We start from the raw sequence: 26072 nt of genomic DNA, 5'->3' as shown, positions 1-26072 counted from the left end.
ATCACACAATCAAATAGTTTATATATTGATTAGGCGATATGGCCTAGTTCGTGCACTAGCTCGCCATTTTGCCTAGTTTCATGTCTTGATTGAATTATTACAACTATTCTTATGGATTTGAGTGAGTAGATCTAGAGAAACATGATGTAAATAAAGTTTATTAAGGTTTAATGATATTATAGGTGTTGATAATCAATGGACATATATACGTGAGAGAGATTTCATGAAGTCGAAAGAAAATAAAAAATTGTAAGATGACAAGAATAATATATATAAGTTTACAGAAAAAAAGAATGATATATATATATATATATATATATATATATATGTGGAAGGAAAAACACATGAAGAACATGCAAAATTAACGTTACATATATATGTCTCATGCAAAAATAAATGAAGTGAAAAAAGAAAACTAATAAGTGAATGTAAATGTAATTAAGTGAAAATATTCATTTTTTCTAGACATATAAATAAACCGTATGACGGAGACGTCTCATAAACATAGTAGAATAGGAGGCGGATGAAGCATTAGCTTCACGGCCAATTACAATAAATATTATTTTGGGGCAAAATTATGTGAAAGGTGTCATTGGTTCAGTGGTTGAGTATGCTGCTCTAAACTGATCACGTCACCAGTTTGACATAGTTTAGCACTGTTTTTATCAGTTATTTTAGGTTAAATATTTTATACTAAAACAAAGGGGAAATCACATTTTAAACATTGAGAGTGTCATTTTCTAACACTTTAAACACTGAAGTTATTTTACAAGCATTTTAAACCTTTAAAGTGACATTTTTATCATAATAAACCTTCAAAGACGTTTTCCTGTTCATAGACGACCAGTACTGTTTATTTTACCAGTATATAGAAAATAAAGTTTGGAACCTTTGTTGTCTCCGTTTCTCTAGAGAATAGCGATTTTATAGTGGTTAGTTATATAGAGCATTTACCGATTTTATATTCGTAGGGGTTAATACATAGATTTTGAGAAGAAAAATCAAAAATATGATAATACTATTTTAATGCATAGTTGGATCATGCACTAACATATGATGAATGTCAAAGAGTTTTGGAACCTTTATTGTCTCCGTTTCTCTAGAGAATAGCGATTTTATAGTGGATACTCCACTAATTTTGGGTGTATTGTGAAAATAAGGTTTGCATCATGCGAAAATAAGGTTTGGAACCTTTGTTTAGAAATTTTAAAACAACACTAAAGATCATAGGCTTCAGTGTATAAAGCATTTATCGAAAAACTCAATATTTTCGTAGGAGTTAACACATAGATTTTGAAAAAAAAAATCAAAAATATGACAATACTGTTTTAATGCATGGTTGCATCATGCACTAACATATGATGAAGTTCAAAGAGGTTTGAGATCTTTGTTATCTCCGTTTCTCTAGAGAATAACGATTTTATAGTGGTTAGTCCACTAATTTAGGGAGTATTGTGAAGTTTTACTAAATTAATTGATAAAAATTAAAATGATGTCCATGTACCATGAAATATAGTTTAATATACATTAATACAAATGTAGAATGTGTTGAAGAATCGGCTCCAAAAAAGGCAAGTGGAGATGTTGAAGAATCTGGCTGATCCAGTGAGGTTTAGTGCATGGTATCAACACTCCAAATGGTCTTAGATGTAATGAATGTCTCCTGGTTTCCTCACGTGAGTTTGAGTTGCACACTCCTTAAGCAAAGAATTACTTTCCTTAAATGGAACCAGTTCGGATGCAATGTAGATAGTCTGACTTGTAAATGGCATATCTCCTAAACCATTACTCCTTTTGGTATAAAACCAATTCGCCGTGTGCTCTTGTTGAGTGTAGAATCCAGGAAAACCGGTTTCATTGATAAATTCCTCCTGGTTTATAAGATATAGCGTTTTGATTGCACATATGTCCTGGTTGGCTTCTTAGCTTTCCTCAGCTTCATGTTCTTCACTGATTTACTCCTGGTTCCTTTCTCCTTTTCTGATGATGACTTGAGGTCCTCATCAATTTAATATACAATTAGTTGAGTAAGTTTGATGGCCACACAGGTTATGATGTTTGATGAAAGAGGAGATTAGAGTTCCATGTGCTAATATATGGTATTGTTTTCTATTTTCAGATGTAATATACAATTAATTGTTATATTACTTGTTGGAAATATTGTGTATTGATTTGATATAAAATTAGTTGAGTAAATTTGAAGGTCACACAGCTTATTATACGATGTTTGATGAAAGAGGAGATTAGTAGAAGTGGCTGCATATAATATATGGATTTGTTTTCTATTTTTAGAAATTTCTAAGTGTCACTCCAACTTTGATAGGAAAAGAGTTGAGCAAAAAGGGGGCAGAGTCATGATGACATGACAGAAGAATCCAAACATTATGAGATGGAGATAAGATAAATGACACTAATTGAGAAGTATCATCATAGTCTCTTCAAGCTCTTCTTTCTGGCATCTACCTTCTTCTTGTCTGCCTGAACCTTGGCCAAACCGGCTTCTCTTTTCTGTGTCGTAGTGGCCACACTTGCAGATCCTGCTGCTGCTGCTACAGGCACGTTAGCAATTTGTTCAGTCGCTGTTATTACTCTATTGATGTCTGCCACTGAAGAGGGTATTGCAGCAGGCGACTCGTTGTTGGGCTGGCCAACATTTAGAGCCGTTGTTGACTCTGAGATAGCTCCTGTTTTGAACTTAGGTTTTGGTTTAGCATGGATACCCGTGTAAAGCCTGCACACAAGTCCAGAAGATTTAGACTTAAAAACAGAATGCTCAAAAGAGATTTTGACAGAATATGAGACTCAAAGTAGATGGACTCACCGAGCATGCCTAGCGTACTCTTCATAGTTCTCAAGTAGCATCTTTCCAGCCTGTTCGTTTAATGCAGATTCTGGAAATGGCTCGATTAGTAAGCACCTCACAACCTGTTACCATGTACAAACACACACACACAAAGAAAAGCTCACTCTCTCAAGTATTAAGTAATCTGATCAAAGAAATGAAAACACGCAAGGGTGAAGGATCTTACAGAGAGAACATGTCTTAATCCAAGACTAGGGTTCCAATCTTTCTTAAGCGTGTTAACGCAAATCTCTCCGTTAGAAGCAACATTGGGATGGAATATCTTTGTCATAAAGTAGCCTACAATGGCAGACCAAATAAATCAGAATGTGGTCCCTCAATTTTTATACTAGACACATACCTTTAGGCGGAGAATGTGGAAAATCATGAGATAATGCCAACTTCATACGGAAAAGTCCATTCTCATAAGGAGTCCCAACTGTACACAATCAATGTAGAAGAAACATCTTGCTTTTAAAATCATTTCAACACAGTAGTCATTAAATAGGGAAATAATAATGCACCTGGTCCTTCAATATCAGCACATATTTGAGAGAAGTCCTCGTCGTTGACCACAACCTTGATGCCATCAGGAGGAGATTCGTCAAGACTCTTGAGTTCCTTGGCGAGCTGCTTGATAACATTGGGTGGTAGATTCTCGTTACTTGCCTGAGAGAGCATTCAAAAACACCATAACACAAATCAGAACAGGGTAACACTTCAAAGTAAGCACATTGGCAGAGAAAGAGAACTACCATGGAGAATAATAAGTGCAAGCAGACGGGCAGACACTCCACAATGTGATGAGATCAAACTGAGCCAAAACTACAGACACAGAAACAAGGGGTTAATGCTTCTTCACTTCATCAACGGATTTGAGTTAAAATTAAGTTATACATTCAGTATTAACGTTTCCTCAAAACATACAATTAGGCAAGTCCTTAAGCAAATCGATTAGAAAAAAAAAGAAGAAAGGTTTAAACTTTGAATCTCTAAAACAAAGATTATAGCAGAATAAGTGAAATCAGATCGAAACGAATCCAAACACACAAGAAGAGAGCCATCGATTGAGAAAACCCAAAGAAAACCCTAAAATGAAACCCAAATTGGGATCCAATTCGATTCGAGCTAAGATGTAAACGAAAATGGAAGAGATCCGATGGATAGAGAACACATCGCAAAGCAAAGAATCAAAGAAACAGACTCGTCGAGCAAAACGATTAATTTTTCATCGGAAATCAAATTTTACCTAAGCAGAGAGAGTGAGAAAATGCGATCGATCCCGTTCTCTCCTACGAGTAAATGAAAGATTCTCAACTTGAAATCAAGAAGAGAGAGAAGAGAGAGAGGTTCAATTATTATTGAGAGTTTTATAAGAGAGAGACAGATGCGGTTTTAATGAGAAAGGGAAAAGCACAGGAGCGTATATCAATAAAAAGAGAAAATTCAATTAGTTTGAGGGTATTTTGGTAAATCGATGGCCAGCCTGGAATTGACCGTTAGGATGTCTTCTTCTTTTCACCCGCCAACTACTGACTAGCCGTTACTTGTGTCAGGTGTGTTCTTTAACTCTTTGATTTATTTCTCTCAAGCTTCCTATTTATGATCTTGCAAAATGATTTATAGAACCATATATTGATGTTATTATATAGTACTAGTGGCTGAGCCCCCGCGCAAGCGCGGGGTAGTGGACATTGTTGCTCTCTCAGTGAATGCATGTGATACCATGTTTGTAAAGTTTGTTTTTTTTTTTCATGTGGTCATTGATTTTTAAAGATTTGAATTGTAGTTGGGTTGAGGTGTGTTATAAATTGTGCTCTTTTTTTTTTTGCGGTTGGTGTTGTTTATTAGTTGCTTAACATAGTCATTTACGCGGTGAAGTTTATTTATGTATTATTTATTTTCAAATAATGATTATAATTCTAATTTTGTAAGATATTTCTGTTTTTCTATTTATCTAATTTGTGATTAGCCATAATGTGTACGGTAGGTGTAAGTGTTTTTTGGGCTTTTACGGACCAAAAATGTAGTGAAAATATTTTCAAAAACAAAATTGTAGGTTAGGATACCGTAACCGGACAGTTGGTGGTGATCTTACCGCCTTTGTGTAGCTCGGAAGATGTTTCAAAAAATTTCTAATATGCATGTGTTTGATTGTGTTATTTTTGTCTTGATTGAGCAACCACTTACAGTGTATAAATCATCAAACCATGTAGGTCATTTGTGTGCCACTGATACATATTCTTTTTACTGCCTTCACCACTGATTGTTCGAGAGTATATGTAAATTAATTAGCTGTGAGTGATGCTATCTAGAAATTGTTGATTTTTATGGTGATGATTACATTAAAGATTTAACAATTACGAAGTACATATAAGATATGTGTTGAAAATTTTAATGTGCACCTGCAAATAGTCGTGGAAACCAATAATAATCTAATATATTAAAACAGAAGTCATGACTTCTTTTCATGTGTGATTTTTTTAGTTTGGACTATTCCTAGAAAATATCATATTTTACATAAGTTCATTATTATATCTTTTAATATCTTTATCTTTTTATTTGAAATACAAATGAATATATTTAAAATATTCTAATAAAATCTTTTTAAAATCTTCTTAGAATCTTTTTAAATTTGCTTTCGAAAATTAGTTAGTTTTAATTTAAATTATCATAAAATATAATTAGAAATAAAAACTGAATATAGTTTTCGTTTATAAACGAAAATTTAAATAAAATGAAATTAATTAATTTCAAAAATACATTTACTAATAATTTTTAAATATTTTATTAGAAATAAATATTTATTTCTATTATAATTTTTTCAAATTTGTTTTCTAATAAAATAAAAATCATGATTTTTTGATGAGTGATATTTTTATTTGGACCATCATTTAAATTTTCTATTAAATGTATATCAATAATGCTAATATATATAATATTTTAACTACTTTAATCATAATATCTTTTATATCTTTTAATTTTGTAAAAAAAATTTAAAATTCTAACAAATCTCTTGAAAAAGATTATAATAAGATCTTAATTGTCATAAACTGAATATAAATATTTTCAACTAATTTTGTAATTAGTAATGAAATGTTACTAAAAGAGTAAAATTTTCTTCTATTTTATTAATTTTATAATAATATCTATAATTTTAAAATAAAACCGTTATATTGAACAAAATATGATAAAATTATTTTAAATTGATAATTTAACATATTTTATTTTCATAAATATTAAATATTTATGCTAAAAATATAATATGTTGGTAGAACGGGTTAATATTAGTAAACAATATAATACATATTTAAAAATTTATCTTATCTTAAACTTTTTAATATACAGTAATTTATTATATAAAATTAATAAATATTAAAAAATTACTAAAAAATCTAGCGATTTGAATTACGGATCATGATTATAATAAATTAAATACAAATTTTGTTTACATATATGTTGTTTCATGCATTAAAAAATTTAGTTTAGTAATCAAACGCAAATTCAATATGACAAATATATAATAAGCAACATATATATGTGATGATTTTAATTTACAACATGAAAACTATAAAATTATTTTATTTGGTATAATTATACAAACATTTAAATATGTGAGTAACATTAAAAATATATAATAATTATGTAAAACAAATATCCATATATATAAATGTGAAAATATATACCCGCACAACCGTGCGGGTGGAAATCTAGTTTATATTAAAAAAGCAAATTATTATTGCTGTCGTGTGATCCAAGTTAATAGTCCACTCGCGTTTTTATTCATTTAGTCGTCGACAACAAAAGAAAAGATGCAAACATAATGTAATGTAAAATAGTGTTGTAGTTCACAATATAGTCTTTATGTATTTAAAATTTAAAACCCAACTTATAAAGAACGAAAACACAACACATGCTTGGAAAGGAGAGTACCTTAACTTCACAAGTCATTATTCATTATTTATAAAGAAAATATGCAATCAAGAAAAGAGAGTTCAAAAATAGTTTGGATAAAGTTAATTGTGCAGTTAAATGTTTGATATGTGTGATGTTAATATTGTTGATAATAGAAGTATGTATTCAGATTTTTTGGTGCTGAGATGGTGGTTAATTTTGATGTTTACTTTCAAAGTATTTATGGGATTGTTTTTACTTATGTATGGTGGTCAATCGTTTATGAGGAAATGGTGAATACGTTGATTTGGGGTGAAATTTTAAAACTATTTGTTTGTAAGACAATTATATTTTTTGTGACTTTTGTGTGGTCTGATTTTTCTGTTAAGAAATAAAAAGGGTAGTAAGTAGAAAATGATTTTTCAGGGATTGCATTTATTTGATATTCTGAATATTGAATTTTTTTTTAAAGATAAACAGCAGATCTGTGGTTTGAAATGAGTTGAAATTTGAGGAACTTGAGAAGTTGTTTTGTCGCCCTTACTTGATGAAGCCTAAAAAGAACATAAAATGAATCATTGCCATAGAAAATTCGAGAATCATTCCGAGAGTTACATTCACCGACTTGTATTATCAGTGGAACATGCTTTGCAATGGGCTTTACAGGTTGCAGATACCGTTCTGAATGTGAAAAACGATCCATCTTCACCCTCGTTCGAGTTAACCACCCTTACAGTCTTGTTTTTGCTCACATTTATCATTCGGCCACAATTCATACCTTCTTTATGCTCTCCACCATAAGAAACCTGACCACCAAACTTGCTTCCTAAAGCAATAGTTTCAGAGTAGTTTTCCTTGCCTTCTGGTAACTTTGAGTTTTGAGTAGTTTTATTTCCATCATCCTCAGGGGGAGTGTTTCTCTTTGCTCCAGGTTCAGTACAGCCTGCACAGACTCGACGCCATTCACTCTAAACTTCAAAGTTGTTATGCTCAAAACTTCTGGTGGGAGATAATTCAACCTCTTCTCACTCAACCTTAGGCTCCATTGATACATCATTAACCTAACTATGATTATCTTCACGCTCCGTTAACAAATCCTTTCTGAGTGGTGACACCAGCTCTTTCCTGTAGAACCACAAACAGATGTTAGGGGAATATTTTTTCTTTACGTATATTATCTTTCTCAAGCCTCATAGTGTCATAAACTCTTGAAAGCCTTCTTAAGACATATAGTTGGTACTTTAGGAACCATTAATTTTCCCATACTTAGTAACTCTACCACCATCAGTCCGAACTTATGAGAAACTACAACTATATTTAGTGAAAAGAAAAGCCTATACGGCTTGAGTTCAAGAACAGTGGAAAAAGAAAGAAGAGACAACTGATTACCTCGGTAGTCATAGCTGCACCAGGATGCAGTTTTTCTCGCACAAAAGAGCTTCCTATAGTTGGACTTTCTTTACTTGGTGTTTCTGGAGGTGTTAGCGGTTTAAGGATTGAGACAGGAGAACAGTCACAGGTGTTGGCTTTCACTGGCTCATGCTGCTCTTGGCTGTCTTTAGACTTTGCAACATCGATCATTGTCTCGTCAGTTTGAGACCTAGAAGGAACACCAAACATGAGCTCAAAAAGATCACCCTCAACTTCATTACTTTATTTGACTGTTCCAAAGCACATATATCTTCATAGTAATTCTTGAGTAGCTGATATCGGTCAGTATGAGCTTGTGTATCAGAGTAACTGAACACCACATCTGGGGAGAAAGATGGCTTACTTACGGCAGCAATGTAATGAAGCGGATCTTCTTTATGCTTCTGTCACTGATATACTATATTTCAGCTACTAAACCTGCATTGGGGACACAACAGACAACCCACGGTACTTGTATATCAGAATAAATTATGCAAATAGTATGGCTTCAAGAGAACGTAATTTTGTTACCGCTCCCACTTGCATCAACATAACTCAAAAGCAGAGCCTTGAAGATCTACCTGCAACAACAACATAACTGAGAAACGATCCATTCAAGATTTTGAATAACACTGTTTAAATAATTAAATCAAATCGTCACTTAATATAGGGCTTGATATTCCCTGGATTGCCATACTATTTGCATAATATATTCTATTCGACAACACAACCTATACATTACCATACAGATCGCCTTTAAGAACACAACCTGCTTCAAACTCTTTGGATGAATGGAACCAGAACCAGTCGAACTCAACGCTAAACTCTGTTTTTGAAGAACAGATAGGACCTTGAAAGTGTTACAAAAATTAAGATAAGAGGTTAAAGAGGCTGAGAGCGACGTTTCAGAAAATGTTTATACCGGCTCACACGGTTCTGAGTTATGCACCTTGTATCACATATTCATGTTGAGATGTAGAATTAGGTTAGATGATACCAAAAAAATATGAAATTCAGGGACATAGAATATCAGGCCATATCTCTTTGCCATAAATAACAGATCAAGCCCTCTGAAGATCTTATTTTTTGCAGGATCAGGGCTGTAGATGGAGCCAAGCAGCCCCTTTTTCTTATCCATGAAACCGGTGGTCGATTCAGTTGGAGCTTTGGTGGTGATTTCAGATTCTTAGCCATGAATACGGTGGTCGATATTGCCGGAGCTTTGGGGCTGGAAATCTGATTGTTTCTCATCCATGGAAGCTACCAGATGAGATTTTTTTTTTTGGTCTAAATGTTAATCCAGATGAGATTTGGATTCAGGGGAATTTAAATAGGTGGAGTCAAGGGGGATGAAGAGCATGGATGACATAATGGAGTTGAAGCTGTTCATAGCTTTGATGGTGGTGGACGACGTTACAAAATCGAATTCTCCGACTTTTGGATTTTGCTTTAAATTTAAGACGACAAAAGGAAAAAAAAATTAAAATGAGACTCACAGAATTACCCACGTGGTCATGTTTAGAAGAGAGCAATACGTAACCAAGAGAGGCGCGAGATTGGGCTAAGAGATGGATCAAATGGGTTGTGAATTGTTGAAATTTTTTTTTAATTTCAGACCCAGTACGGGATGACATGGCATATTAATTGGTTCTCAATATTTTTGCCCATGTGGCAGAGCTTAGGAACCAGGGATTTACCTTCTTTTATATAGTAGGATAAGGAAAACAGCAGTTAATGCAGAATTCTGGTATCAAAACTTTTTTAAAATTCCTAAAACCAAGAAAAATTAATATTATTAATCAATGATTTATATGGTTAGGGTTTTCAAAAATTTATCCTCTGTAAAGATAGTTTGTATAAAATGTAAGACGAAAGAGAAAATCATTCAACTAAGGTAAAGGAGATAAAGAGAACAATGTGTGTGTTCATGATTGTTGAGATTCGTTCTGAGTAAAACAATATATAGTGCGTTGGAGTTGTCGGGAATGTAGACCTACACGTGATTTTAACTCTAATCCATTAATGTACAGTATAAACCTTTAGAATTTGACATTTGGTAAATTAATCTAATACACAGTTACTCTAAATTACTTAGGGTGTGGTTGTAAAGTATAACTAGGGCAACAAATATCAGAGTAAAAAAGTTTACTCTCATTTCCACTTAGATGTTGCCAATCATGAAAAGAAGAATATTATTTACTCTGATTTACGCTGGAAAACAAAATCTTCTTTTGTCTTTTACACATTTTATTTCTTTCTCAGAAATGAGTGTAATCCAGCGCAACACAAAAGTTCATAAATTTATTTCTTTTTTTTTTATTTTCTTCTCTTTCTTTTTCTTATCCAATCACACTCTTAATCTCTACTACCACTTGATCTAAACAACTAGATGCTGACAAAACAAAAATGTAGGGTTTCAGTACATAAATATTGACGTACGAAATCTTCACATGACTATCAGGGTTTGAAGGTTATATATTGGGTTGTGTTTTTTTGTATGAGGAATTGAACTTTTTTTTTGTAACACATGAGGAATTGAACAAGTCTTAAAACTGTCACCTAAAAGAATTATAGGAAATCAAGATTTGTTAGTTGAAGTAATGAATCCATTCTCACCGGGCACCTTTTGTTTTTGTATTTTGAAGATTGAGAATTTAATATGGTAGTTACGAACCTTATATTATATATGGCCTACCGTTCAAGCAACTCTTCAAGATTTTTGGTCGTTAAAAAGAAAGAAAGGCAAAGATCTTTCACGTGAAAGTTTAATACACAAAAGAATATGTCAGATTGCTAAGCAAAAGACCTGACATCAGGACTGAAAAATAAGCCCAAACACAACGGCCCAACAACAATTAGAGTGATCATCTTTCAGTCTGGAATTGTTTGCTATCTTTAGATACTCAGGTTACTTGCTATTTTTAGCAACTAGCTTTGGACTTTTGGTTTATTAAAATTTATCTCCATGTGATTTTTTTCCTTGGTCACATGTTTACACATTGTTTTTCCTTTAATTGAACGGAACATCAAGGTTGGTTTGATTCGGGATCATGAAAAAAACTCACAAAGTTCATTTCACAATCATATTCCTAACTGTGGGAGAAACTACTCTACTCATGATTTTATTTTTAATATAAAGTTGTATGATTGGGTAGAGTAGTTTTCATACAATCTTAGTATACATAAATAATATAAAATGGTTCCATCTCATGGACCCGGAAATAAAAGGTTAGTCTCTATATATCATCATCATACACATGTTTTTGATGTGGATGTGTACGTTGCAGCACTTGTTGGACAAAGGAGATTAGAAGGTGTTGTGTTTATCTTTTGGAATCTTTCTACGATGAGAGTTATCTTATAGATTTCAATAAAAATAAAGACAAAATAATCTGAACCTCATGGACCCAATATCAATTTCTATTTCATCATTTATAACATGAAAAGACAAGCTAATTTGTATAATGTGGACCAACCTTCTTTAACTCTTCAGCTACTCATTTATTGTCTTCGAACTGGAATATTATGAATCCATGGACGTTCTTATTTATCTTTGAAAATATCTTATGTGTAAATTTCTTCGACTAGGTTAAAATTAGACAAAAGGCGAACAAAGTGGGTTTAACAAGTCAAAAAGCTTGCAATAACTTTTGATATACATCTTTCACGTGAAGCTTTTGAATTTGCATAGAATATCTTGAACGAATCTATTAAAGACTTGAAAGGCAATAGGTTCCATTGCCCCAATTGGGGTAAATCAGGTCACGTCAAACTCGTGTTTGGATGGAGCTATATAGTAATATGCTGCACAAACAGCAGTAGCTTTTTTTCTTGAGTTATAGAATTATATGAACAGTTTCTCTTAAAAATTGTTTGAAATTATAAGATTACACTGATAAAAAAATCGATATCTTAATCGTGTAATTTTGGTTAATAATTTTGGAAATCCAGAACTTTCTACTCATGCTTTTATCAGTGTAATCGTGTAATTCCGAAACTTTTGTTTTAATTCTCTCTGGTGTTCTTGTTCAACCATTAATTGATAGTCGTATAGTTGGTTTGTTATGACATTTTTAAGTTTTGATAGTATTATCATTAGTACAATCATCACCGCTTGATATGAATTAGTATAGTTTATGCTATCATGTTACGTAAAACTAATATTATTTTCATAAATCATTGTCATTTATTTGCATCATATATAGCTAAATAGCCAATTGCACACGTTTTACGTGCAAAACGATATGTTACTGTAAGTTTATTAAACTGACGTAGGGTCTTATCTAGTTTGTCCTAACTTCCAAAACTAGTTTAGTTATAGTTAAATAAGTATGTTGACATACCTAAACACAAGCTTCCACTAGGTTAAGTGGCATGTAGATCCAAATTAAAGTTAGGTGTGAAAACTTTAAATTAATTTATATTTGTCCAAACTCCGATGAACACAATGGCATATACCATAAAGATACAAACTAACTCTTAATTAATACTTACTGGTTTCATGTTGAAGCTCTCCTCATTGGATGATAATAGAGATGCCTGAACAAAAACACATTAATTAAACAAAAACAATTAGGGGTACTAATCAAATGTTTCTGAACAACTAATCTAGCAACTCTCATCTATTCGAATCTAAAATTAGGTTTCCCTAATTTCAAAATGTCATTTGTTCTTCATATAGTATAAAAATAGAATCAAAAGTTAATAGCAAAAGAGATTAAAAATGGTCAACAAGTGGTAGCCACGCGCCAAAGTAGGCGTCGGTCGAATCTAATGATGATAACTCTAACTCAACGTTCAGACAAACAGATAATAATCAAACAAAAATATAAAAGAATCTTCTGATGTCTCTTCAAGTCTTTGCCTCAAAATCAATAGTCTTCTCTCTCTCCATCTTCACTTCTAAGATTGCGTTTCCTCTAGATGCTTTCTCTCTTTAGCTTTGACTTTGTAAGATGAGAGAGGAAGACTCCAACTGGTTTGCCAAATGGGAAGAAGAGCTCCCGTCGCCGGAGGAGCTCATACCGTTATCTCAGTCCCTCATCACTCCCGATCTCGCCATCGCCTTCGATCTCCGAAGTCCTAACCAACCTCAGCCTCAAACCACGCCGCCGCCGCAGCAAACCAACTCATCAGCCGAGTTCGCCGTAGACTCCTCCGGGGACGAGCCGGCTCGGACGCTAAAACGGCCGCGTTTGGTGTGGACGCCGCAGCTGCACAAGCGCTTCGTGGACGCGGTGGCGCACCTCGGGATCAAGAACGCGGTTCCCAAAACCATCATGCAGCTCATGAGCGTCGACGGGCTGACCAGAGAGAACGTCGCTAGCCATCTTCAGAAGTACCGGCTTTACCTCAAGAGGATGCAGTCCGGCGGAGGCGGCGGAGGAAACGTCGTCGGCGAGTCGGATCATCTCTTCGCTAGCTCGCCTGTTCCTACGCATTTCCTTCACCCGACGGGTAGACAAAGCTCCGACCATTTCATTCCTTCTTTCGTCCCTATCGCGTCTCTTCAGCATCATCAGCCTCAGTTCCTCCACCGTCAACTCTCCGCCGTGAATTTCGCATCTCAGGCGAATAACAACAACGGGAAAGCGATGGACCAGTCGTTGTTCTTGGCTAGGCAGAGTCAGCAGCAGCAGCAACAAGTTCTCACTAGGCCAGCTTCTTTGCATTTGCATAGCCAAGTGGCTAACTATGCAGATGATCTGGAACAAGGAGCCAACACGGTCTTGACTCTATTTCCAACTCGAGAAAATTGAATTAAAAAAAAAAGAACTATTTATATATTGGAACATCCACAAAATTTGAGTTGTATGGTGTCTTTGTTTGTACAATGTGGATCCGGTCATTACAAAGTCTCTGTGACCGGATCTTGTAGTATTAAGACATGAGTTTTCTCTGTATAATTGGATGAAACAAAGTGATCTTTTTCACTTGTTTAGATTTGATTATACAAGTACTTTAATGTGTGCTATTTTGCTTTTTTTTTTAGTTTAGATTTGTTTCTCAAAAAGTTGCTTTGTAGCTTTGCACCGAAAATCATAAAAGCATTTGCAACTGATTTGCTTCCTCTTGTGAAATTCAAGAACCTGGTAATAGCCAAATCCATGTTGCATATACGTATAGCAACAAAAAAAAAGGTGTATCTATGTATAAAATATCTTATATTTATTGACCAAACCATTCATTCAATAATAGTACAGTGTACAGAGAACATGAAGCAGCCAAAAAGCAAAGACGAGACAGTGCCAGGCAGAATCTGAATCACAGGATCTGATGCTCTTCTATCCTTAATCATACCCTATTTTATTTTAGTTATTTTTTTCATTTATGTACACAGAATCGGTTATGGGACCAAACCCAATCAAGATTTTTTATTATTTTTTAATTGTTAATAATCTTGGTAAAGGAAAAACTATAGGTTATCTATTGGGTAGGAGGGGATCAATTAAAAGCAATGATGGTGGGTTCATTAGCTGGCATGTTCTGATCTGCTTCTATAAAAGTCATCCGCCTATAAAAGTCCTCCTAATTATTACTTTATTTTTGGTAGATAATTTATGAATGCCATAATAACAAAATAAACTTCAATATAATTAGAACAGTTTGGTCTATCGGGTGAAATGAAGAAAAACACCAAAATTCTAAAAAGAACAGTTTCTTGTTAAAGAATTATAGATAATGTTTTCCAAAGGTGATTACAAGAGTGTATTTCAACCATATCTCGTATTTATTAATAAGTCAAAAACTACTAACCAAATTTTCACTTACTTTGGAAATAAAAAATATTTGGAACTAAACTTAACTAATATCATTGCAATAAGTAATTAAGAAACAAATTAACCATATAAAGTCAAATCGGAAATTGTTTCATGTATATACCAATTAAAAATGTTACCTTGTGTGTTAGTACTTGTAATGAAAGATTTAACAGATAAGTACTTGAGTTAGTCTTTGTTTATTATTTTCAATAAGTCTCTTGCCATTTCCATCAATATGCATTTAAACTAATCCTATTCAACATCAGAAAACTAAATATATGACTTTCCATAATCTTAAAGTACACCTTAAGTCTCAATCTCTAAAAGACAAGCATTGGGTGGTCACCAAAATGCTCACAAGATGGAGAGAACGATCACGGAAAGACAAAACCATGCCATGTTGACGAGTATGAACCAGCCGTATCCAAATCTACACCCTTACACCATTGATGGACCGACCAACTTAACCGTGGTCAACAATCAAAGTCAAGGAACGGACCAAAGTTGGGCGATTAGAGGGAACTCATGCCAATCCGTCATGGCTCCACCTCAACTAGCTTTGGTGACCACCCAATGCTTGTCTTGCTGTTGGAAATAGCTTACAAGCTCAACCTAAAGAACCTAGCGAAGATGACCTTTCACTTTCTCTCTCGCTCAAACTTTGAATTTGTAATGTTGTGCTTTAAATAATTCTAAAACCTATGGGTTATTGCTAATTTGTTTTCAATTCCGTTTTGATTTTATTAAATGATCCCACCTTTGTTTTCCAGCACCATCCATATATTATATCAAATCCAAAAATGTAGACTTGAAAAAGTATATCAAGGTTGGTCACTGGCTGCATTACCTGTGTTGTATATGAATCAAAGTAACTATAAAAAAAAAAAAAACAACTCACACTTACGTGATCGATTTGGGTGTATAAATGTACTTCCAAGACTGTGAGGTACAATCTGAAATACAAGAATTCTGAATTTGTTAACTTGAAAAGTATAATGAAGTTGGATATTGGCTGCATATGTAGTTACTAGTTTACTACTGAATAAATCAAAGTAAATATACCAAAAAAACAACAGCTTACACATGTGATTACTAATTCTATCACCGTTTTACTCTTTACAACGCTGACTTGGGGTGTATCAATCCAATTACAAGACTTTTGAGGTATAATCTGAAATATATAAACTTTGCAGGGTTATAAGGTCAAAACCCCAGTTTTCGAAAAAGAGGCGGTTTTTGAACTTTCGAATATCCTCTCCTCTCCTCTCCTCCTCCTCTCCGTTTACTTACAGTCACAATTCACAATGTCTAGGTTACTTCTCCACTTCTCTTCCTCTCCCATGGCGTCCGAAGACGACTCCTCCTCCTCCGCGGACCCCTCGCAGCAATCTCAGGACGAAAACTCAGAGCGATACATGGTGGGATTCATCATCGCGAACATCGTAGGGCTAAAGTACTACTCGGGGCGAATCAACGGCCGAGAGTTAGTCGGCCTCGTCCGAGAGCCTTCGAATCTCTACGACGAGAACGCAATCAGAGTCCTCAACACGCGATCCCTCCAAGTGGGCCACATCGAGCGCGCCGTCGCCGCCGTCCTCTCGCCGCTGATCGACTCCGGGAAGATCCTCGTCGAAGGCATCGTGCCCAACACTCGCTCCACAGCCAATAGGTTCAGAATCCCCTGCCAAGTTCACGTCTTTGCGAAGCTGGAGGAGACGGCGGATGTTAAATCGGCGATTTCGAGGGCCGGGCTGGTGTTGATTTCGGATTCGGACACTTCCTTTGGGTTGTCTGAGGCTGTTGTGGTTAAGGAGCGGATGGGTGGTGGTGGGGAGAAGAAGAGTGTGGATAAGATTTTTAAGCTTGTTGATGAGAATGTGAAGCAAAAGGAGAAGATGGTTGAGGTTGAGGCGCCTAGGGAGGTGATAAAGTCTGAGCTTTTCGCTCATCAGAAGGAAGGTTTGGGTTGGTTGTTGAATAGGGAGAAGGATGGTGAGCTTCCTCCGTTTTGGGAGGAGAAAGGTGGAGACTTTGTTAACGTTTTGACGAATTACCGTACTGATAAAAGGCCTGAGGCTTTGCGTGGAGGTGTGTTTGCTGATGATATGGGGTTGGGGAAGACTCTTACGTTACTTTCGTTGATAGCTTTCGATAGATACGGTGATGATGCATCCACCAGTACGGAGGAGACTTTTGATGTTGGAGAGAAGAAGAGTAGGAAGAGAGGGAGAGGGAAGAGCAGTGAGAGTGGAGGAGCGAGGAAGAAGGTTAAGTCTCAGAAGACGACGTTGATTGTTTGTCCACCTTCTGTGTTCTCAGCGTGGATCACGCAGCTAGAAGAGCACACTGTAGCTGGATGCTTGAAGGTGTATATGTATCATGGAGGCGAGAGGACAGACGATGTTAACGAGCTTATGAAGTATGATATAGTGTTGACTACTTACAGCACTTTGGCTCTTGAGGAACCTTGGGAAGATTCTCCTGTTAAGAAGATGGAATGGCTGAGAATAGTTTTGGATGAGGCACACACTATTAAGAACGCGAACGCTCAGCAGAGCAAGGCGGTTTGTAATCTGAAGGCTTCTAGGAGATGGGCTGTCACAGGAACTCCTATTCAGAATGGTTCGTTTGATTTGTACTCTCTGATGGCGTTTCTCCGGTTTGAGCCGTTTTCGATAAAGAGTTATTGGCAAAGCTTGATTCAACGCCCGCTTGGTCAAGGGAATAAGAGTGGGCTCTCACGTTTACAGGTAAAGACAATGTTCAATTATTCACATCTATGTCTACTCTATGTTTCATTGTATGGTGGAAGTTATTTATTATAAGTTTTCAGGTCTTAATGGCGACAATCTCGTTGAGGAGAACGAAGGAGAAGAGTTCGATTGGTTTGCCACCTAAGACTGTTGGGACTTGTTATGTTGATCTTTCTCCGGAAGAACGTCAGTTATATGATCACATGGAAGGAGAAGCCAAAGGTGTTGTGCAGAATCTCATAAACAATGGAAGCTTGATGAGAAACTACTCAACGGTTTTGAGTATAATCTTACGGCTTAGACAGCTTTGTGACGACATTTCTCTATGCCCTCCTGAACTAAGATCTTTGACCACTTTAACATCTATAGAAGGTAAAAACAAAAAAAACAGAACAGTTGCATGTTGTTATTGCTTGTGGCTGCAAAGGTTTAATCTTTGTGTGTGTTTGTGAAACAGATGTGACTGATCAGCCAGAGCTGCTGCAAAAGCTGGTTGCTATATTGCAAGACGGCGAAGATTTTGACTGTCCCATTTGCATTTCTCCACCGAGAGACATCATCATCACTCGATGTGCTCACATCTTTTGCAGGTCCTGCATTCTCCAAACCCTTCAAAGAACTAAACCTTCTTGCCCTCTTTGCCGTGGCTCTCTAACCCAATCAGATCTCTTCAACGCTCCTCCTCCTCCTGAAGCTCCAGATAACGACGGAGGAGAGACCAAACCTTCAACAACATCCTCAAAGGTCACGGCCTTACTATCACTTCTCATGGCGTCAAAACAAGAGAACCCCAACACAAAGTCTGTTGTGTTCTCTCAGTTCAAGAAGATGCTGCTTCTACTAGAAACCCCGCTGAAAGCTGCGGGTTTCACCGTCTTACGCTTGGATGGGGCAATGACTGTGAAGAAACGGACTCGAGTCATTTCAGACTTTGGTAAACCGGAGTTAACCGGACCCGTGGTGCTGCTTGCAAGCCTCAAGGCCTCTGGTGCTGGGATAAACCTAACTGCAGCTTCGAGAATTTACTTGTTTGAACCGTGGTGGAACCCTGCGGTTGAAGAACAGGCCATGGACAGGATTCATAGGATTGGGCAGAAACAGGAGGTTAAAATGATTAGGATGATTGCGAGGAACAGTATTGAAGAGAGGGTCCTTGAGCTTCAGCAGAAGAAGAAGAATCTTGCTAATGAAGCTTTTAAAAGAAGGCGTGGGAAAGATCAAAGAGAGGTTAACATTGAAGACGTGGTCGCTCTCATGTCTCTCTGAACTCTAAAATAATGCCTTAGATTTTTCCCGTTTCATCAGAGTTTTACCGTTTTTTTTTTCTCATGTTCCCTCTTAAGGATACATTAGCTGCAGCATATAGCTAACGGATGTTTCAGACTCGGTTAGTTTAATTAAGGGTTTGCTTGTACATAATATTTGTACCTAAACCAACCGCCACCAATATTACTATTGTTATTTGTCTGACATGCACAAGTAAACATAGTAGCACTGTATGAATCTGTGATTAAAATGGTATAACCTAAGTAATGTTTCAGATCAAAAACATAATCATCAAATGGAATGTTTCACTCGAAACATTTTATGTTATGCATAAGTAGACATTCCAGTTTTTTTCACGTTTGGTTCAGTTCTGTCCAATTTGATTCAGTTCAATTTTTGTTTGCTTATGCCTTATAATATGATGATTGACTTTCTTGCTTAAGCGTAACTTGTTTAAGCGTAATAACTTGAGTTTGTTGCTGTCATAGTATTGTTTGTATAATTAGTTAAAATTTAGGTGGGCGTTAGATACTTATTATGAGGAGTATTCTCTCTTCACCTAACATGTTTTACTTGACGTCAACACACTTCTCGTTTTCAATCTTGAAAAAGTCAACACACCGTTTATAAAAAGGACTTTTAATCTTTAGCAGATATCAAACGGCGTCAAATACGAAGGGGGGCATTTACTCATTGTAAAAGTTACATAAACGAATAGTCAACTATGCAAACATTAAAAATTAATCATATCATCTATCGGTTGGTGTTGTTACAGGCCGGTCATAGTTTAGACTAGAGTGGTAAGAGATTGTACTAGTATTCTAAACTAAACGAACAATATTTTCTAGACACGTAATTAATTTTAATAGAATCACTGTTTAAAGTTTTCTCTCTGGCGCAAGTTGAAAAAGATGGCATAAAACTAATAACTTTAAGGGTTTAATACCAATTTGTATATTACTATTAACTCTTTACTATATGCTGTCTCGCAAATAGCTTGTCAATATGCATAAAGCATGGGAGCGTTGCTGATGCACACGAGCTGCTTTGAGCTAACAAACGGATGAATGCAAGCACACACGTAGAAAATGTTGTCTTTAATACTATTTGAGACATTATTAGTAGTACTATCCACATTTTGATGTTTGTGAATTAATATACACATTATTGTACTAGTGGTAGTGTTTTTTTCAATCCAACTTAATGATTCCATCATTACACTATAAGCGTAGTAGGGTACCAAGTTATGGATTAGCAACAGGTAACCCTTTCGTTAGTACTTTTAACAGCATAAAATATGAATATTTCACCTCAGTTTTGCGCTAGCCGTAACGATAACAATAAAGTGCATACAAGTAAATTGGTTAAATGATTTGATAATGGTATGTTATTTTGGACTGTATAAAGTTAATACATGAAATATATATACTCATTATTGATTGCATTTTATTAGGTTTGGTAATGACAATTGACACCGTTCGTGGTAGATGAATTATTATTATTGTGTTATCTCCTCATCCACACAAAACACGCACCAATTACAGTGGGGTCCGCCGAAATCCCGTAAAGCAGCCACTATATCTGCTGACGTGTTGGCTAATCAACGTCTGTCGTATTAAGGTGAGCGTGACAGGCAAGTGAGGTTAGCAATCAGATCAAACAAGTCGCAGGTTTTTCACGCGTCTGAAGGTGAATGAAGGACGCGACTCTATCTACCCTCTTGAATTATGTAATTGGCTGTGATATCACCGCCCCAAATCCGTGCAACTCCGTTTTGTCACGTATAGCATAAAAATCGAATAATTAAAATTTATTACTATTTAGTTGATTTTGTTGACCAACATAAATAAATGCTCTTTATTGATTTGGTTCTATGATTGATTATCAGTGATCACATACTCTTACCTAAATACTAGTCCAAATATCTTCCATCCATAAAAGAGAACTTGCATATAGAAAGTAGAAACGCAGATTTTTAAAATTGACAATATTTGCGGTTTTATAATGGTAAACAAACGATGTCACAGTATTCAGTAGAGGTAAAATAAGTAATTTTGTCAGTAAAGTCTCTAAAATTAAGTTTCTGTTATCAACAAACGTTACACAACCTTATGATTTAGGAAAAGTCGACGTGACGAGTTGATTGAAACATAACCTTCATCATCCTCTTTTTCTTTAAGCTTTTCCAACAAGGAAAAGAGAAAGAGCTTTAGTGGGAATCATTCACATTTTCCAAAATATGATTGATTTTCTAAAAATATTGAAAATGTAAGAAATTTCTTATATATCTTGCAAACCCCAAACAAAAGTTGTTAGTGGATTAGGTATATCAATTTGAATTTATCATATAGACTAATCATTTAAGAACATGATAATCTGATCTTGAATTATTGATCCAACTTATTAGATCTATAACGTTTTTAGATATCAAAATATATAATTTTTAAAGTATATAACAATGAAATCATTTGTTCTGAATTAGATTTACTGACTAATTTGTGTCAGTAGCTTGATGTAAAATCCTCTAAAAGTCGGTATACACATAAAAGAATGTTGGTAAAAGTTTTACCTTTTGACATATTCCAACGTAACACCAATAAATGTTACGTGGAAAAATGTAGAATAGTTTGACCTTGTCGACACTAACTCGTGTCCTCGTCCTTCATACAACGCATGTGCAAGAGAACAGATGGAATGAATATTTTATTTTATTCTTTAAAAAAAAATGAAAAGCCAAATGAGACCGATCAAGGGGAGGGGGTCAAAAGAGAAAGCCGTAAAGAAAAATAAAAATCCAACTTATTACCAAACAGATACAAAGACACTTCCGAGAAGATGAGTAGTAGTAGTAGAATAACAGAATTAAAAAAAAAAATCTCTAAATTAAAAAAAAAAAGCTTTCTTGTAGAATAGAATTCTACATCTGTTTTTTTTTTTAACGTAGTAGCACTTTGTTTTTAAGACAAAACGTAACCAAAACTGTTTCGTCTTTGTCTGTTTTTGTGACTTGTCTTGGTTTCTGGTTTTCCCCTCCTCTCTCTCTCTGTTTCTCGGTGCATTTTCTATTTTCCCCTTTCCGGGAAAGTTTTGTCAGATTCGGGAAAAAAAAAAAATTCAAAACTTTCGTTTGATCTTCATCAAAGTCTCAACCTTTCGATTCTCTATTTGCTTCCGAATTAAAAAAAATCCGAACTTTGAGATCGGATCTTCTTCTTCATCTCAATTACCTGAGAAAGTTCTTAACTTTACATTGAGATTCACCTGAGAAAAACAGAATCCGATTCCTCTGGATCGACGAAGATCGAGAACGATGAAGCCATCATCAGCTTCGTTAGACAGCTGGAGGGAGTACTTCCGGCGAGGAGATTCCGACATCTTCGGGATCATCGATCACGCCATCATGGTCGCCGCCGCCGATTGCCCCAACCGATTCAAATCGAGGAGAGACAAAATCGCCGAGCTTCTCTTCTCCTGCAGAGTCAATCGCTGCACCGGTTGCGACCACGTGGAGCTATCTGTCCCCGGAGGAGACGGCGAGGAGGAGGAGGCTAATAATATTGGAGATGCGGCGGTTGATGGTGGCGAAGAAGCTGGTGGGAGTAAAGAGAGCAAAGCTAATAGCAGCAGAGGAGATAACAATCATACTTATGATGATGAAGCCGAGGCTTTGAGCGATGCGATTGAGGAGTTTTCTATGGTGTCTAAGGAAGTTTGTAGGATTAAAGAGATCCTGCTCAACAAAGACGTTGAGGTTTGTTTTTTTATTTTTTTTAATCTAAATTTGCTGTCTTAATGGAAGCTTGATTGTTTGTTCTTGTTGTGTTTGTGTGCTGCAGTCACACTCTGTGATACTTGAATCCCTAAGGAAGCTGAAGCTGATGTCTTTGAATGTGGATATCCTCAAGGTTGGTTTCTGGTTACTTGTTGAGGTTTGTATGGAGTTGAGTGATTGATTATGAGATTGTTCTCTCGCAGAGTACTGAGATCGGAAAGGCTGTTAATGGATTGAGGAAACATGGTTCTGATAAGATTCGCCAGCTTGCAAAGACTCTCATTGCGTATGAAGTTTTGATTCTTTCATAAAGATTGACACTTTGTTATTGTGAATATAGTAGCATTGAGTTTCTTTGATGGGGTTTGTGTAGAGAGTGGAAGGAGATTGTTGATCAATGGGTGAGCACTACAAAGGAAATAGCTGGTAATTACTCTCTCTAGTTTGCTTTTCGATGATGATCGCGCTTTTTACTGTCTTATGAGGATTCACGTCTTACATTTTCTTGGTTTCTTGAAATAGATCCATAAGTATTTGGTTCTAATTTCTTGTTCAAAAAAAAAACAGGTGCTGAAGGTACACCAGAGTCTGCAAATCCATCTGTAGTTGATGAAGATGAAGAAGAAGAAGAAGCGTTTCCATCTCTTCCGTATGATGTTGATATCTTTACACCAGAAGCTAACGGATTCGAAATGCTAAATGGAGACTTCTTTGATTCCTTGGACTTTGATGGAAGTGAGTTTAAAAAAAAATACTATATACTATTGTTTGTTTTAGTTTGGTTTGATTAAATTTGGATGTTTGTTTTCAGATCTTTGTAACTCTGGGGACTACAACACAAGCCGAGAAAAGGAAAGGAGACCACATAATGTCGCCAAGAGAAGACCTGAGGGAACACAAACGAGGATACAAGACGCTCCTTTTAGATCTATCAAGCCATCATCACATGCTGATGAGACTAGGAGACCTCTTAAGCCAAATACAGAACAAAGGATGAAGAACGAAATGGTATCTGTTCACAAGTCCGAGAAGCCTATGATCCCAAGGAGGAAACCACTTGCAAGACCTCCACAAGAAGTGAGTGTAGCAACAAACCTCTTGTCTTTTATCTTGGACATGTATAATTGACTGTTCTTTTGTTCTTGTCCCAAGTAGAAACTTAAAGGTCTTGACGCAGACGCAAAGTTTGAGTTTGCGAAGAGGAAACTTCAAGAGAGCTACCAACATCATGAGAACGGTTTGTTACTTTCCCTTTCGTTTTCAACACATTCTAGAAAATAGACTTTGATAAAGAAAGAAAATGTGTGTGATGTTGCCAAACAGCCAAGAAGCAGAGAACAATACAAGTACTCGAGACGATCCCAAAGCAAGGTAACGCTCAGAAACCGCAACTCAAGAGACCTGGAATGAACAACAACAGGAACTGGGCAAACGGTCGTAAATAGAGAGACATTATTATTACATGCAACATTACCTACCACAAATATCATCTCTGGTGAAATAAACAAGCAGAGGAGAAACGAGCAGATTCCACACAACTCAACTTTTCTTTCAGACAGACTAGACTGTTTACTCTTCTGTTTTGTTACTTTCTGTGTTCTTCTACTACTACTAGTACTACTACTACATTCTTGAGACTTTCGGTACAGTTCCGGTTTGGTTCGAGTCATGTTCGGTTTAGGGACGCATTGACTAGAGATGAAGAGAGTTAGTGAGAGAGAGAGGTCCCCCTGACATTATCATCATAATAAAAATTGTAAAAGAGAGGGTAGAAAAGCATTTTTTCGAATTGACCGGCTCTTCACCTAACTATGTACAGTGAAACGTGAAATGGTTTGGGACACGATACAGATGACTACATTTTTTATTTCTCTCAAATAAAATAAAATCTAGTTCATGAATGTGACCAAATGTTTTGTTAATCATTTACTTATTTATTTTTAATAGTTCTTTGACGGGTTGCTATTTATTATTATATTTATAGAAATGAAGCGGATGCCTTTTATAAATGCATTGAAAGGCTTAAAAGAAGGTGGGTGGATAAGAAACGAAGAGGAGGTACTAGTGGTGGTGTGAGTTGACGTGGATGGATAGGAATGGTAACCAACAAAGCCTTTGTGCGTGTTTGTAATATATTATTATTGGTTAGATTTGTATAAATAACGTTACGCGTTCACACAATCCACCACATGTACCACGTGGCCTTCCATAACTTCTACTCTTTCCATTTGTATTAAAAATGCAGAGGGTTAGATAGAGACTGATCCGGACACTACTAGTTTGGGTAGTAAGTAAACGTATTGGCACTGATTTCACATGATGGTAAATCGTATAGATGTGTTTGTTGTTTTAACATGTGAATAGGTCAGACACTTATTAAGTAACCAACAAGCATTTAACAACAAACAGAATATAAAGTCAACAACCACAATTATGTAATGAGTGAGTTAAGTACGTAACACGAAACCGTGTGTTATAAAATACTACTAGTAAAATAGCATGTTAGAGAAAAAAAACACATTTCGTAAAGAAGAAGGCGTTTCTTTCGTGTAGAAGTCAAACAATATTTAACAAGAATATTAGCATCATTTCTGTGGAGAAGATGCGGTCTGCGTGTACACAAAGTTTTTTATTCCCTTACAGCTCAGCTTGGTTTCGGTCCGCTAAGACTGTGATTTTTAAACCCGCTCATGATGGGCTTTGTTGGGCTTGGCCAACGGACTTCCAACCCATTTTGACATCTTTCTTCCTTGTTTGGCTGTACATAATTCCATTTCTCTTGTTTGTGATTGATTCACTTGTTCATAATGCATCTCCAATTAATCGAATGCAACATGTCAAGGAGCAGGAGAAATTGGAGCAAATGTTTTGACACATGATAATACCTGTATGTTCTCAACTATGTATGATTTAACAATCTTCCCACGGTGATAATATCTGTGGATTCTTTGCTTCTGGCTTTTCTTTTTCTGTTTGTTTGTAAAATGTCACTTAATGGTCTATGCTAGTCCTCAAGTTCGGAACAGATCATGTGAGTTTAGTCTTTCCAGAGATCTGAAGGAGACAGGTTTGGCATTGATGATGTTTGATGCAAAATCATTTGACTTAACCGTAACAAAAAAAAAACACAATCATAGCACAGGTGAATAATCATCAAAAGCCATAGTACTTATGTGAATGTCACTTCATAATCAATCTTCATGGAGTTATTACAGTCCATCACTCACTCATTATTCATTTTAGTTAGACCAAACCAATCTATGAATTGGAGGAACTTGAAAAGCAACACTCTAGGCACACTCACACAGTGCTATATTACCACCTTTGATTCACTCTTGTGTACCTAATTCTGTTAAATGCAATTTTTAAGATTA

The 26072-nt window shown here is 35.7% G+C and overlaps 4 protein-coding genes and 1 long non-coding RNA gene across 5 annotated transcripts; 3 read left to right on the top strand and 2 right to left on the bottom strand.

Annotated features, from left to right (window-relative positions):
* Positions 1-2243: 2243 nt before the first annotated feature.
* On the bottom strand, positions 2244-4255 carry LOC125579100 (ubiquitin-conjugating enzyme E2 22-like). Its single transcript, XM_048742607.1, has 7 exons — positions 4092-4255; positions 3598-3667; positions 3367-3511; positions 3204-3281; positions 3030-3142; positions 2822-2925; positions 2244-2731 (listed from the first exon to the last, which is right to left on the bottom strand). The coding sequence occupies exons 2-7, from the start codon at positions 3598-3600 to the stop codon at positions 2428-2430; spliced, it is 747 nt and encodes a 248-aa protein (XP_048598564.1). The 5' UTR covers positions 3601-3667; positions 4092-4255; the 3' UTR covers positions 2244-2427.
* Positions 4256-7297: 3042 nt separating this feature from the next.
* LOC106348271 lies at positions 7298-9734 on the bottom strand. Its single transcript, XR_001270886.3, has 3 exons — positions 8678-9734; positions 8126-8584; positions 7298-7861 (listed from the first exon to the last, which is right to left on the bottom strand). It is a non-coding gene; the product is annotated as an uncharacterized LOC106348271 (long non-coding RNA).
* A 3069-nt stretch (positions 9735-12803) lies between these two features.
* On the top strand, positions 12804-14120 carry LOC106419425 (transcription factor MYBC1-like). Its single transcript, XM_013860207.3, has one exon. The coding sequence runs from the start codon at positions 13102-13104 to the stop codon at positions 13903-13905; it is 804 nt and encodes a 267-aa protein (XP_013715661.1). The 5' UTR covers positions 12804-13101; the 3' UTR covers positions 13906-14120.
* A 2051-nt stretch (positions 14121-16171) lies between these two features.
* Positions 16172-19079, top strand: LOC106418987 (putative SWI/SNF-related matrix-associated actin-dependent regulator of chromatin subfamily A member 3-like 1). The gene is made up of 3 exons (XM_013859726.3): positions 16172-17657; positions 17741-18032; positions 18118-19079. The coding sequence occupies exons 1-3, from the start codon at positions 16212-16214 to the stop codon at positions 18924-18926; spliced, it is 2547 nt and encodes an 848-aa protein (XP_013715180.2). The 5' UTR covers positions 16172-16211; the 3' UTR covers positions 18927-19079.
* Positions 19080-21772: 2693 nt separating this feature from the next.
* LOC106419427 (probable mediator of RNA polymerase II transcription subunit 26b) lies at positions 21773-24487 on the top strand. Its single transcript, XM_013860210.3, has 8 exons — positions 21773-22677; positions 22763-22831; positions 22902-22984; positions 23072-23124; positions 23266-23433; positions 23510-23775; positions 23854-23935; positions 24022-24487. Exons 1-8 carry the CDS (start codon positions 22237-22239, stop codon positions 24141-24143), a joined length of 1284 nt encoding a protein of 427 aa, XP_013715664.2. The 5' UTR covers positions 21773-22236; the 3' UTR covers positions 24144-24487.
* The last annotated feature ends 1585 nt before the right edge of the window (positions 24488-26072 follow it).

This window comes from Brassica napus, chromosome A10 (assembly GCF_020379485.1).
Source record: "Brassica napus cultivar Da-Ae chromosome A10, Da-Ae, whole genome shotgun sequence".
Classification (NCBI taxonomy): domain Eukaryota; kingdom Viridiplantae; phylum Streptophyta; class Magnoliopsida; order Brassicales; family Brassicaceae; genus Brassica; species Brassica napus.
The sequence above is the reverse complement of the archived record's forward strand: the minus strand, read 5'-3'. Positions and strand labels throughout refer to the sequence as shown.